This window comes from Lissotriton vulgaris, chromosome 5 (genome assembly GCF_964263255.1).
Source record: "Lissotriton vulgaris chromosome 5, aLisVul1.2, whole genome shotgun sequence".
Taxonomy (NCBI): domain Eukaryota; kingdom Metazoa; phylum Chordata; class Amphibia; order Caudata; family Salamandridae; genus Lissotriton; species Lissotriton vulgaris.
Window position 1 is genome coordinate 1,465,189,282 of NC_141693.1, and position 14,681 is coordinate 1,465,203,962.

At 47.6% G+C, this 14,681-nt stretch overlaps 1 protein-coding gene across 2 annotated transcripts in view; it reads right to left on the bottom strand.

The window, feature by feature from the left end:
* Positions 1–14,681, bottom strand: part of SRGAP2 (SLIT-ROBO Rho GTPase activating protein 2) — a 539,260-nt gene that overhangs the window by 309,497 nt on the left and 215,082 nt on the right. For both annotated transcript variants that reach the window (XM_086923416.1, XM_086923417.1), the window contains one exon: positions 4,663–4,825. In XM_086923416.1, coding sequence (XP_086779542.1) covers positions 4,663–4,825 — 163 coding nt within the window. The remainder of the gene's footprint in view (positions 1–4,662; positions 4,826–14,681) is intronic.

Here is a 14,681-nt window from a genome sequence, read left to right on the forward strand (position 1 = left end):
CAAAACCGCACTGATCACAGCCACAGACAACATTCAAACCCTTCATGACTGAGAAGAAACAGAACATTTGATCCTCCTCGACCTCTCAGACGCCTTCAACACCGTATTCCACCACACACTGATTAAAAGACTCCACCACATGGCATCTAAGGGAACACACTCAGATGGATCACCTGCTTCCTCACCGGAATAACCCCGAGGACTGACCTCCCACCTTTCACCTCTGAACTCAAGGAGATCACCTGCGGTGTTCCCCAGGGCTCATGCCTCTGCACCACACTCTTCAACGCATACATGGCCTTGCTGGCCAACATCGTCAGATCTTGTGGTCTCAACATAATTTCCTATGCAGATGACATCCAAAGCACCCTCTCACTCACCGACGACTCCACCACCACCAGTACAAACTTCCACAGATGCATGAAAAAAGTCGCTGACTGGATGAAGAACAGCTGAACACCGACAAGACAGAAGTAATGATCTTTGGCAACAGCAGCAAGACATGGAGTGACTCCTTGTGGCCATGAGACCTAGGACTCGCACCCACTCCAAACATGCTAGCAACCCCAGAATGATCATGGACAACAAGCTCACCATGAAATCATATATCAAAGCAGTCTCCTCTGCCTGCTTCCTCACTCTGTGCATGCTACGCAAGATATTTAAGTGGCTACTCCTACACACAAGACGCACCGTGACAAGCCCTCATCATCAGCCGACTAGACTACAGTAATGCCCTCTGAGCAGGAATCACCCCACACCACCTACAGAGACTTCAGACCAAACATAACGCCACAGCCAAACTCATCCTCGGCCTTTCCCGTCGACACCACCTCAGGCTACTCCACTGACACCCCATACAGAATAGATCGCAATTAAAGATGCTGACCCACGCATACAAGGCTATACACAACCAAGGACATGCCTACATTTCCCACTACCTGAACTTCCACCAACCATAGAGAAGCCTACATTCTTTCACTTGCCCATACTCCCCACATCTACAAAGCAGAAGTGGAGGACGCTCCTTCTCCCACAGTGCAGTAACAACTTCCAAACTCAGCTCCAGACCATCGCGTCACTTCCTAAATACTGAACGGCCTGAAGACTTGGATGTTCAAATAAGCCTCCAGGACTTGCAAGCGCCTGGATACCATATCAGGTAATTAGCCGCCCTTTATAAATCCTGACTGAGCCTTGATGCAGGCCATTGCTTCATGTGGTGTTCTCCTCAGTTGAATCTCTGCATCACTATCAGCTCTTTCTTCACTGCAGTGCAAGCTTTGCTTCCTCAAAGAACAAGTAAAGCATGGCAGTAGCAAAGCGGAATGCGCAATCTTCCCTTCCCCGCAGAACGATCAAGAAGTGCAGAGTAGTACGAACTTTCAAACACAAATATATCCTGAGCTTGTATCAGCTGGCTAGACGCCACTTCTTGCGACTTGTGCTGGACAACGGTAGTTTCAGGTTCGTTGGAGCTTTTTTTTATCAATGTTGAACACTTTTAGAAACGATTGACCCACTTCGCCACGAACCTTTTTGCTGAACAATTCTTGTGATTGATTAATACGATACAGTCTGTCATTTCCATTTATCCATAAGAATCTGCTGTTACAAATAGCCCTGAGGAAGTCTGTGGCTTATACCACTAAAGACGAAACACGTGTTGGCAGCTAGGATTGCTTATGAAGAAATGCTGTATAATAAAAGAAGATAAGAAGACCGTCTCAAAGCTGATTTACTACGGAGTTTTTACTGTTGATACAAGCTCAGTATATATTTGTGTTTGACTTTATACAGTATAGATTTTTCTATACTTTCTGGTTGATGGTGGATGGCCGTCACCTTACCCTTTGAGCTATTTGGACTTTGATTTCAGATTTTTTCACAACCTCGCTCAATTATCACCCAGCCATCCTTCCCCTATAGTATAGTACTAACTTTCATCGCTCACAGAACATACACAGTTAAAGCAGGAGTGGCATATGGGTTACAGACAGATCCCAGGAGTGGGGGATACACTCATTGATAGGACCCTATAGGTGGGTGCATGTGCAGTTTCTGGCAGCATTCTCACTCATATCAGGATCCTGAAAGTCCTGTTGCTTTCACTCAGAGACCTGCTGTAACTCCTGGTGTCAGAGACCGCAGTCTTCCTGCTGTCACTTTCCTCAACATTTGGGACTGGACTCTTCCTATACCGGTAGGAAGACCTTCCTTACTCAAGGTCTGAAAGGGGATGGAAGGAGTGACAGGTGCCCAGTATGGCCAGTTTAAAGCAACAATGGCAAAAAATACATCTCTGCTGCTCTTTTGTTCTTCTACCGCCATTGCCTTTTCGCTCACTATTATTGTCCAGTCTCTATTAAATATCCCTTTCTCTCACTTGTTCTCTCTATCCAACCCCCTCCTATATCCATCCTCCCCTTTCCTACCTGTTCCCTCTTTGTCATTCTCTTTCCCTTCCTCTCTCATTTGTGCACCTCTGACTTACATTCATTTATTTATATCTATTCTAAGTTTCTTCTCATGTTCTATTCTTTAATATTCATGTGCCTTTTCACTCTTTTCTCCAATTCTAAATACTGTCACGATCTTCATTCATACCTGCTCTCTCATCATTTTCGATCACAATTTACCCTATTATACATACCTCTGTCCCACTCCTAATTTTTACCAATCTCTCATCCCCCTCTTCTCTCTCCTCCTCGGTCTTTCTTACTTGACTCTACTTCTTCTACCTCCACCTCCACCCACCCAGGGCCAGCACAAGGAATGTTGCAATTCCTAGATGAAGGCACAGTTTTCTTTAACACCCAACTCGAGCATCTGTGCCACATTTGCTGTTTGCACTTAAAATATGACACCCCCTGCAGTTGGCAGCCCAGACCTCCACCCAGTATTCTCTTCCCAAAACACTGCCCTGTTGACTATTTTGTTTATCATTCATTATTTTCCTAAATGCACATGCCTCACTTTCTCTTCACGAAACTCCACTTCCTTTCTTCAAGTCACAAACCGTCCTATCACACTATTCACCCCTCTCATTCACACACCCTATTTTGTCCATCATCTGATACCCATCTCACTCTATTCAAACTTCCTTCAAGCTCACCACACACTACCGTCAACTATTGTATCGTTTACATTCTTGTCTCGAAGCTTCCTTTCACAGATCTTCTAGTTTCACATTCTCCTCACTCTATTTTCTATCCCACACACCTCTTATCATCCCGTTTTTACTCATCTTCACATGGAAATGCTCCTCTCTCTCTCTCTCTCCCACAGGCACATACACACATTCCATTCCCTCTTTCAAATTCTCCTCTGCCTCAAATACCCACTTACTTGCCCCTTTTCCCACAATTGACTTCCCTTAAACCATGCATTCCCATACTCACTTTCTCACTCTGTCCTACACAGATGCACACACTCGCGGATGGCTGTGGTTTTTATGGACCCTAACACCAGTTAGAATGTTGAATCATCATTTTAAAAAAAAAATTACACTGGTGAACACAATGCTGTATCCACAGTTTGACTCTATGGACTTAGAGGAGCTGCTCATAAGAACTGAAGAGAAATCCTATGCACTGTTGTACATTAAATCAACACGATGATTTCAGAAGGTCATTGTTGTTTAGAGCAGCTCAGCCACGGTAACCTTGATCTAGGCTGGGAAACAGAGGCCTAAGTCTTCGAAAAGGTTTTGAATGGGCGCCCACCAGGCACTGTGTGGTCCCAGCCCCCTGTTCAAAATATTGAGGGCTGACAATGTTGCCTACTTTAAGAGTAATGAGTTGATTTGGGAAAAGGAGCTTTTCAGTGTGGCTGTCGAAAGATGCTGGAGTCACACGGATAGTGAGCGAATGTTCTACCTGAATATCAACAGAAGCTATACAACATTTAATTATTAAAAGTAACAAAAACAGGGCCTGAAAGAGATTACCTGGACAGGCACCCCAAAAAAAGAGAAGGGGATGGAGGAGGAAGATACAGAACTGGCAAACAGTGCGAGTAGTGACGGTACAATACCATGGATCTCAGACCAGGGATCTGAAAATAGGGGACACTGTGCAAAAGTGGAGCATAGACCCAGCTGGGAAACACATGCACCCAGTCTTCTTTTAACCTATCTTGTGCTGAGCAACCCTGACATTCCTCCATAGCCAACTCGACTAAACATTCCATAACTTCAGAAAAAAAGGTATTGGATGCAATAGTGTCCCAACATTTTGGTGGGTCAGGATTAAGAACGGAGAAAGGATTTTCCATCTGTATATACCATCCATAACATTGGCACTTTTTAGTGAATAGGGTGTAGAAGGCAGGCCTTGCAGGTTATTTCAACAAACATCAGATGAGTTAGAAGCCACATTTTTGACGTAAGAATATCTGCAAGGCAGGCTCTGGTTGGAACTGCTGCAGTGGGTGTGCAAAAAGGCTTGATCATGGCCCAGTGGGCAGCTAGCGTACAAGAGCACTTGCAGCTTTCAAATTAAACAAATAAAGAACAAGCAAGAAAACTACCTGGATTAGCAGCTCCCAAACAAGCTAACTTGCAAAACATAGTCCTGAACCCCACATGCAAACAACCCACAACTGCCTCAAGACTGGCAGACCAGCTTTGCCAAGAATGGATGCCGCTTGGTGCCACGTTACCTTCTTGAAGAGCCGCCCGGAGTCCTCGCTGACCTGGCCGAAGCGTGGGATGATGTTATTCAGGTAGATGTCGCTCAGCGTGTTGTGGTCCCGGCTCTCGCGCTTCACCTGGCTAAGCAGCAGGTTCCAGCAGTTAACGGGCGAGAGGACGTTCTGTTCCTTCCTGGAGAGAGAGGGAGGAAGAGCGGTTAACAATGCAGTCCAATTCAGGCAATCGCGTACATTATCATGACACTCCAACCATAGCCTTCACTCACTGCTGACCAAGCAAGAGGAACCCAGGTGTTTTGTGAGATCTGGGCGGAGGAACGCTGGCCTTCCCTGAATGGTTTCACAGGATATGGACCTCTCAAGACAACCGCACTGTCTAAAGATCAGAAACAGCAACTCGCAGGGTGCAGCACACACCGTGCAAGAGAGTCGAGACCCGCAGCCAGAAAGAATGCCTTTACAACTGAGAAATCTGGTTGGAACCCTGGCCTTGACTCAACATCCTGTGATTCTGGCCAAATCACTAACTCTCTAAGGCCTTAAAAAACGTGCATAACCTCGGGTTGGTTCCCATGTAATTAACAAACATTGGCAAAGTGGAGTGACAGAGTGGCATGGCATAGGGGAGAGTGGAGCGGCATAGGGTAGATTGGAGCGGCATAGGGCAGAGTGGAGCGGCATAGGGCAGAGTGGAGCGGCATAGGGCAGAGTGGAGCGGCATAGGGCAGAGTGGAGCGGCATAGGGCAGAGTGGAGCGGCATAGGGCAGAGTGGAGCGGCATAGGGCAGAGTGGAGCGGCATAGGGCAGAGTGGAGCGGCATAGGGCAGAGTGGAGCGGCATAGGGCAGAGTGGAGCGGCATAGGGCAGAGTGGAGCGGCATAGGGCAGAGTGGGCCGGCATAGGGGAGAGTGCGCCGGCATAGGGGAGAGTGCGCCGGCATTGGGGAGAGTGCGCCGGCATAGGGGAGAGTGCGCCGGCATTGGGGAGAGTGCGCCGGCATAGGGGAGAGTGCGCCGGCATAGGGGAGAGTGCACCGGCATAGGGGAGAGTGCACCGGCATAGGGGAGAGTGCACCGGCATAGGGGAGAGTGCACCGGCATAGGGGAGAGTGCACCGGCATAGGGGAGAGTGCACCGGCATAGGGGAGAGTGCACCGGCATAGGGGAGAGTGCACCGGCATAGGGAAGAGTGCACCGGCATAGGGAAGAGTGCACCGGCATAGGGAAGAGTGCACCGGCATAGGGGAGAGTGCACCGGCATAGGGGAGAGTGCACCGGCATAGGGGAGAGTGCACCGGCATAGGGGAGAGTGCACCGGCATAGGGGAGAGTGCACCGGCATAGGGGAGAGTGCACCGGCATAGGGGAGAGTGGCGTAGAGTCAAGTGGGGTACACAAGATGGGCATAGAGTGGCATAGAGCCAAGAGGGGTAGACAAGACTGGCATAGAGTGGCATAGATTCAAGTGGGGTGGATTATATTGGAGTGATTCAGAGTAGAGTGCAGTGGCAGAGTGCAGTGGTGTAGAGTACAGTAGCATAGAGTGATGCAGAGTACGGTGCAGTGGCGCAGAGTGCAGTGGCATAGGGTAGAGTGGCGAGGCATAGGGTAGAGTCAAGTGGGGTAGACGAGATTGGTGTAGAGTGGCACAGTGTCATGTAGGGTAGATTAGAGTGGAGCGGCGCAGAGTGGAGCGGCGCAGAGTGCTGCAGAGTACAGTGGCATAGAGTGCCGTGCTGCAGAGTAGAGTAACAGAGTACAGTAGCATATAGTGGCACAGAGTAGAGTGCAGCTGCGCACAGTACAGTTTAGTGGCATAGACCATAAGGTAGGGTATGGTTGGGAAAAGTAGTAGCATGAAAGGAGACAGTGGGAGGGAATAGAAGCTACACGGACAGGGATATGGGAGATGAACTGAAAACAAAAGCACTCATACGGAGTGCTTAAATACAAAGGAAAAAGTAGCTCTAAAAAACAGAAGTGGATGGACGCAAACACTTGCTCGGGCCAATCACAAGAACATGACACCTGCATGCCGTGACAAATGGGGACAAAGAAAATGAGAGCAACAGTGGGTTATTAGCCCACTATATGTAAACAAAGGTCTTGCAGGGACAGCGCATGCGCTGTCTAGGTGAAACTTAAAGTCTGTTTCTCATGTAAAGCACTCCAAAGCATTTGGGCCAAGTTCATGCCATATAAAACTGCAAAATCTTATTAAAGGTGGCATGAGCTAATTAAATGTATTGGCCCCTTTTAAATTGAGAATTCGGATCTGTTCCATGTCACTATTCCCGCAGTTCCAAATGTGTCTGTAGAGACATACCTCAGATCTATTTTTAATTGGCACTTGTAGCACCTATAATTGTGGGGCATCGCAGCACCTTTCTTTTGACTAAGAACGTGTAAGGTGCAATCAGACACTAGGCAAATTACACACACACACTTGCAGCAATTGTATCCTAATTTGGCACCAATATGTTTTGCATCAACTGCTTTGTCATCACTTGAGTTGAGCCCTTTCCACATATCACTCGCACCAAGATGTCCCGCATGCAATTAACAATTAATATAGTCATTCTTTGTCACCTGTACAGTGCAGGGGAGAAATATCGCCTCTAAAGCCACTTTGTTGTAGAATGAGCACGTACACCGATTACAGCTAGTATTACTACTAATATTAATGTACAGTATATAGCTGAGTGACTATGAATTACAGAGATGTTTTTAACCGAGGGCCTCTGGTGAAGCTTGAGTTGTCTATGTGGTCAATAAGACCACCCCTCTCCACCGAGGTGAAAATCATCACTGTTATGCACATTTTATCCATCTATAATTGTATGTTTTATATGGACCCCCAAATAATCTGCCCTTGTTTGGAACATATATGTAAGGGCAGAGGAGTAGTATGGCAACCATATATAACGGTATAAAAAAAAATAAAAAAAAGATGTTACGAAAAAAAATCTAGCCTCTAGTCACCAGTTTCGAGATACCCTCACCCAAACAAAAAATAACCTGAGCTACTGCCACGCTTTACCCGCCGACAAAACACTCTCCGGCTCTTTTTTTTTTTTTTTTTTTTTTGGTGTAAGATGTTTATTGCACTTTCCACAGTAAAAAAAAATACATTCAATTTGCCTACAACCGCAGCGGGCCGGCTACATTTACTCACGACAGATAAAGATGGCGTTAGGTGTACACAGCCCATCAGCCGACATCCAGCGGACCGGCGGCGTGTTATCTGATAAACCTCAGATCTGGCGGTCAGTGCTATACTTGCTTACATGCTTGTCAGTATTCTTACATTTTCACATTTTCTGTTTAAAGGAACTAAACATAACAATATACTACCCAACTTGTATTTCTCCTCTAGCTACAAGCACTCTGCATCACAGCATCCTCCCTCCTCAGTACCTTTACCATACAGTTGTCCGCTCTATGCCTTTCTCCTCAGATGGAAACGTTACTCAGTGTCTGCTTCCGATTCTGTCGTGCCATGTTCTAGTAAATAGGCACGCAGGAACCCCCAATAGTCTTTGGGACTAGACCTGACTGGCAACTCCTCCTCGTATGTGTTGAGCGTGTCCCGACAATAAACCATATCCTCGAGCCAGTGCTTTACCTCCGGGCCCCTCCTGCTGTTCCAGTGGAGGGATACCCTTCTTTTGGCTAGCAATAGTGCAACAGCACAGAATTTGCGTTTCAAAGCTCGTAGTTGCGGAACAATACCCAACAGACAGATTTTCGCCTCACACAGCATGGAAACTCCGAGCATTCCATTCAGAACTTGATTGACCTGTTCCCAGTATCCCGCCACTTTGCGACAGTGCCACGCTAAATGCATGAAGTCTGCATCTTCTTGTTTACACCTGCAACCTTGTGAGTCTTCCCTCAAGCCGTATTTATACAGTCGTTGAGGTGTATGGTATACCTGATGTAAGTACTTATAATGAATGATTTTCAAGTTACCGTTCGGCGTCAACATGCTAGTAAGCACGTAGGAGGCAGCCCATTCTTCGTCAATTAGAGGTTCAACCAACCCAGCACTCCATTTGTCCTTAGCTTTGTTCGTATTTCCCCCCACCGCACCCTGTATGCTTGCGTATAGTTTGGATACTAGGTGAGATGCCGTGGGTGTAGTGAGGAGCAGTCATAAGGGTTCAAGTGTTTTTGGCTCTTCTGGGTGTGTAGGGTAGTGTTCCCAGAGTGCCCTCTGCAGCCTGTAGTAGTTAAAACTGAAAAGTGGGGACGGGTTGCTGATGTATCGTAACTTGTCCAAGGTCTGAAATTCACCATTCACATACATGTCACCTAGTGTGTCTATACCAGACCGTTTCAACAGATCCATGCCAACCTGCTCCTGTGTAACTGAAAGGGCCGGGTGGGGCGCTAGTGGAAGTGTGGGTGCATAGAGTGGTAGACTGTCCGCTGCCTTTCCCATCAATCTCCACGCCTCCGTGGTAGTGTTAACCGGATTGATATCTCGGTCGTGTAATCTAGGGCGTTTATGTGTCAGTATGTTAGCTAGTGGGATCGGGTCGGCATCGCCCGCTTCTACAGCCACATGTGTCAAAAAGGGTATGTCATGGTACCAGTAGTGTGCGAATTGCGCCTGTGCGCATAAGTAGTAAAGATAGAAGTCTGGAACCTTGAAAACCCCCCTAGCATATGGTAGTGTCATGGTGCGCAGTTCCATCCTCGCCTGTTTCCCCGCCCAAAGCAAATTAAGTACCAACGTATTGATATTTCGGAATACTGCAGCTGGAGGTTTTATCGGGATATTGTTGAATAAATATAGGAACTTTGGTAGAAGTACCATTTTGACGATCACGGCCCTGTCCGCTAGGGATAGGGGAAGTCTATTCCATCTTTTAATTTTGTCTTCAAGGGACGATATGGCTCTTCCGTAATTAGTCCAGATGACCAATTCAGGGTCCCTATGAAACCATATTCCTAAATATTTCGTTGGTTCCTCCTGCCATTCTAGCGGGTAGTCCAAGTGCGTTGGGCGCGTGCTGTCCGTCAGTGACAAGATTAGGGATTTATCCCAATTGATCTGCAATCCGGATTGTTGACCGAATTTTATGTATTCTCTTAAAAGCGGATTCAAGTGCTGTTCAGGATTCTTAACATACAACACCATGTCATCCGCATATAGCGAGATGTGTATGGGACGTGTTGGCATTTGAAGTGCAGAGTAGTGATGGTGTTGCCGGATTTTACAAGCCAGCGGCTCCAAGATTAACGCAAACAGCATCGGCGAGAGTGGGCAACCCTGCCTAGTTCCCCGGCATATCTGAATGGGTTCCGAAATTTACCCGTTTACTCTGATGCGTGCTGTTAAGTTTGTGTACAACATCGATATCCATCCCAGAAAGATATGGGGAAATCCCATACGCACCAGTACTGCTTGAATGAAGGACCAGCCAATAGTATCGAACGCCTTAGCAGCGTCAAGTAACACTGCCACAGCCTTCGTCTCAGGAGCCAGATAATGCGCCAATGCGAACAATGTGCGAGTGTTGTGTGGTGGCCCTATCAGGGATGAATCCGGATTGATCGGGTCTTATTAACAGGGGCATAAGCGGTTTCAGCCTATCCGCCAGCAGACTAGCTATGATTTTTGTATCTACATTCAATAGCGAAAGGGGGCGATACGAATCGCATTTGTCCTCCTCCTTGCCCGGCTTTAAAAGCGTAATGAGCAAGGCTTCCCTCAAAGATGCCGGTAGCGTTTGGGCTCCATGTGCCGCCCCATATAGCCGCACCAAGTGCGGGGCGAGTAAGTCAGCATACATTTTATAAAATTCTGTTACGAAGCCATCGGGCCCCGGCGCCTTGCTATTAGCTAAACGCTTAATGGTGTCTGTGACTTCTTCCACAGTTATAGGGCGCTCTAAGTATTTCCTATGTCCATCTGCTAGCCATGCTATCTCCACATCCTCCATATACGCCAGTAAATCAACCTGCGAGGGTGACGGGCGCGCCTTGTAGAGCGTGCCATATGTGGTCATAAACTCTTTCAGTATCCCCTTGACATCTGTAATCACCTCTTCGGTTGGAGTACAAATGGGCGCTTTATTTTGTGGCGTTTTACCTGAGCATATTTTAGCAGCCAGCGCCCTGCCCGGCCTGCCCCCCTCTCCATAGCGGCGAGCTGTTGCTCGCTTAGATACATACTGAAGCTCGTCTGATGCAAATTTGCTATGTTCCGTCAACAGCGCCTGAATGTCCCCCAGTACTTTAGTGTCTCCTGTCTGAGTGTATGTCTGTTCCAGTGCTTGAATGGCCTTTTCTCGTGTGTGCAGTTGTTGTCGGATATCTTTGAGGATGCCTGAGGTTGTGCTAATACATACTCCCCTAATTGTGGCCTTAAAGGCCTCCCATAGCAAACCCGGATCCACAGTTGTCGGGCAGTTCAGGTCAAAGTAATCAACTATTGCCTTATGTTTTGTGGTAACATATATAGGGTCTCGCAACGCAGCTGCATTGAAGCGCCAAGTGAAGGGTGGTGGCTCATACTGTGGGATAACAACTTCCAGCATCACCGGGTTGTGATCGGACAGTGTTCGCGGTAAGTGTTTGATATCTGCAACCCACGGAAGTACTTCTTGCGTACCCAGCCAGTAGTCCAGCCTGGACCAACAGTTGTTCGCCGCGTTAATGTGTGTCGCTGCTGCCACCCCTGGGTTACCAACCCGCCACAAATCTACCATCCGCAGGTCCTCCATGGCATCCTGCAGCATTGTCCTGGCATTCCCATGTTGTTCCAATGTGTGTGTTGCCCTATCTAGAGTGTCCTGCAGTGTCACATTAAAATCGCCCCCCCCATATAACGTGATCCGTCTGTAGGTCAGTGACGGTGTGCCATACACTACTGAAAAACCCCGGGTCATCCACATTAGGGCCATACGTGTTCACCAACAGTATCCTCCGTCGTCTAACCTTGCCTGCCACAACAACGCTTCTCCCCTCTGTATCTCTGTGTACGTTTGTAATCTCAAAGTTTGTCCCCTTCCGTATTAAAATGCTCACCCCCCTAGAGTAAGATGAGTAGTTTGAGTTGGTTACAGATTCCGCCCATTTAGTGCCTAATGTGGATGTGCCGTCTCTTGCCAAGTGCGTTTCCTGTAAGAAAACGATGTTAACATTAAATCGGTCAAAATAAGCAAACATCTGCCTGATCTTTTTCGGGTTGCCCAGACCCCGTACATTCCATGTGAGGAATTTCAGCGCACTATTACGTGACATGGGCATGTGTGTGGATGGCATCCATACTCGCCAGACGTCGATTCCGCATCTGATGGTGTAGGTCCGCAGTGCCACATAATATAGAAATCGAAAGTAACAATAGTATAGGCTGAATGAAAACATTATCTGCATGGTATTTCATGACTAAGGAGTTTGCCATGCTTCTCAGACACAGAGGTTGTAGCTGAATAGATCCTTGATTCCCTGCCCTCCCCCCTCCCACTTTAGCACCCAAACTTTGCCAAAGCCATCCCTGAACAACTTTTAACTTTAGTAGAAAACATGTCTTGGGGCGCACCCTCAGGGGGGTGTCACCAGGTTCACACATCTCCATCCACATAGTGGACGTGGACAGATGCTTGCGTAAGCATCTATTTAGTACACATGCAAATCCCTCTCTCACCCCCCAATCCACCAAATAAAAACAACGGTGTTATATGGTACAAACATAGTCCGCTGAGGACGCGCTGCAGGACGGGCTGGACCCTCGGTCCCCAGGCATTGACACGCCTTCCTCCCGGGGGACCTATATGGCACTCTTTTGTCCCTTAGACCCCCTGCACTCTGCTGCCATCATCAGCTCAGACCCGAGGTATTGTGTCGCGCCCACCTGTGTCCCTCGTGTAACGTTCCTTTTGCCGGTCCTACTCAGGCCCGCATTCATTCAATCTCTCCTTTGCCGGCCAGTCATACCTCCCAATCCAAACAGGGATTTTTGATCAATGCACGCTCATTGATCAAACATGGGATTGAATTTCACGATTTTGTTAGTTCAAGGAATCCTGACTGGATCTTTGTTACAGAAACGTGGGCCACTGAGTCTTCTGGCCATGATCTGCTTCTGGCCATTCCTGAAGGATACACCTTTCTAAGGTTAGACAGAGAACGCTGTAGAGGGGGCGGAATAGCCATTCTTTTTAAATCTACTCTCACATGTACCATAAAACCCTTATCAATCTCTACGGATCCTTTTGAGGCGCTATACTTTTGTATTGTGCATACCCCGGTGAGCTCCTTTTCTGGCATACTACTTTATAGGCCCCCTGGGTCTAGAGCTAATTTTTGCTCAGAACTTTTTAGAATTTTGGAACCTTACTTTGCTAGACCCCATCTCACTATTCTGGGCGACATTAATTTTCACTTAGAGGATTTTACTTCGAAAGAGACCTGCTCTCTGCTTAATTCTCTGGAGGCATGTGACTTTGTACAACGAGTTCTCCACCCGACTCATAAGGCGGGGCATATCCTTGACGGGATCTTTTCCAACGACCCCAGATTAGGGGTTGGGACACCGGTCCCTATTACCTGGTCTGACCATTTAGCAGTCCCGCTGTTTCTAGACATTCCCTGCCCCGTTGCCATTGTGGGCTCTGGCAAAAAACAATTCAAAAGGAGCTTCAAAAATTTTACTAAGGAGGCTGTGGCCCCTTTTATTCTCAATGCCCATATTTCAACTCAGCGGAAGGTGGATGAGTCGGCCCAAGAACTCGCTGATGCCATCACCAGAGCCGCTGACGAACTAGCTCCTCCTTCCCTGAAAGCTGCAGCTAGACAGAAGCCAACTGCCCCCTGGTTTTCCGTCGATCTGAGGCTTCTCAGACAAACTTGCAGACAGAAGGAACGTAGGTGGCGTAAATCCTGGGATCTCAAGGATAGAGAAGGCTATAAGAGCCTACTACGTGAGTACAAAAAGAGAGTCATTAAGGAAAAACAGGATTATTTTTCCAATTTAACCTGTTCTTTAACATCCTCCAAAGAGCTCTTCAAAATAGTGGACTCTTTGTGCTCTCTCCAGGCCCCCGATCCTGTAGTAGCTTCCCAGGAGCTATGCAATGATATATCAGACTTTTTCTACAAAAAGATAGATGATATCTACATAGCTCTAAAGTCGCAGGGGAACTCGCTTAATGCTGAGGACTTCTCCCAAATTAAACGTCTGGAAGCTTGGACTAAAGAATCCTCTCACTCCCTTGATCACTTCCCTGCCCTCTCGCTAGAGGATCTTAATAGCCTGTTGGACAAAACTAAATCGTCATCTCCACTCGATCCAGTTCCTCTGAAAGTACTGAAGAACTGCAGAGAGATCATTCTTCCTTCAATGATGGAAGTCATGAATGGAGCATTGGAACAGGGCATCTTCCCGTCACTCTGGAAGAAAGCCATCGTGAAGCCGCTGCTGAAAAAGACCACCTTGGACCCTGGAGTACTGAAGAACTTTAGACCCATCTCTCTGCTGCCGGCCCCTGCTAAGATGTTGGAGACCCATTTGAATTTCCATCTTTCAAACTTCCTCGATACCTCTGGTTTCTTGGACGGGTCCCAACATAGCTTTAGAAAGCTGCATAGCACGGAGTCTGCTTTGACGAAAGTCATGGACAACATCCGCAGAAAAGTGGATTTGGGTCTAACCACCGTACTGGTGTTGCTGGATCTTTCAGCAGCATTTGACACCCTGTCTCCCCTTACTTTAACAACTAGGTTAAGGGAGGCAGGGGTAGAAGGACCGGCACTCAGTCTCCTGAGCTCCTTTCTTCAACAACGAGAGCAGCGTGTCATGCTAGGTGAATACCTCTCCCCCGCTAAGTCTTTGCAATGTGGGGTGCCACAGGGGTCGGCATTAAGTCCGACCCTGTTTAACATCTACGTGGCCCCACTTGCAAGACTAGTAAGATCTCAGGGGATGGAGGTAGTGTCGTATGCCGACGACACGCAGATTATGGTATCCCTGACTCACTCTGTGGGTGAAACCGCTTCTAACTTTAGGGCCTGCATGCA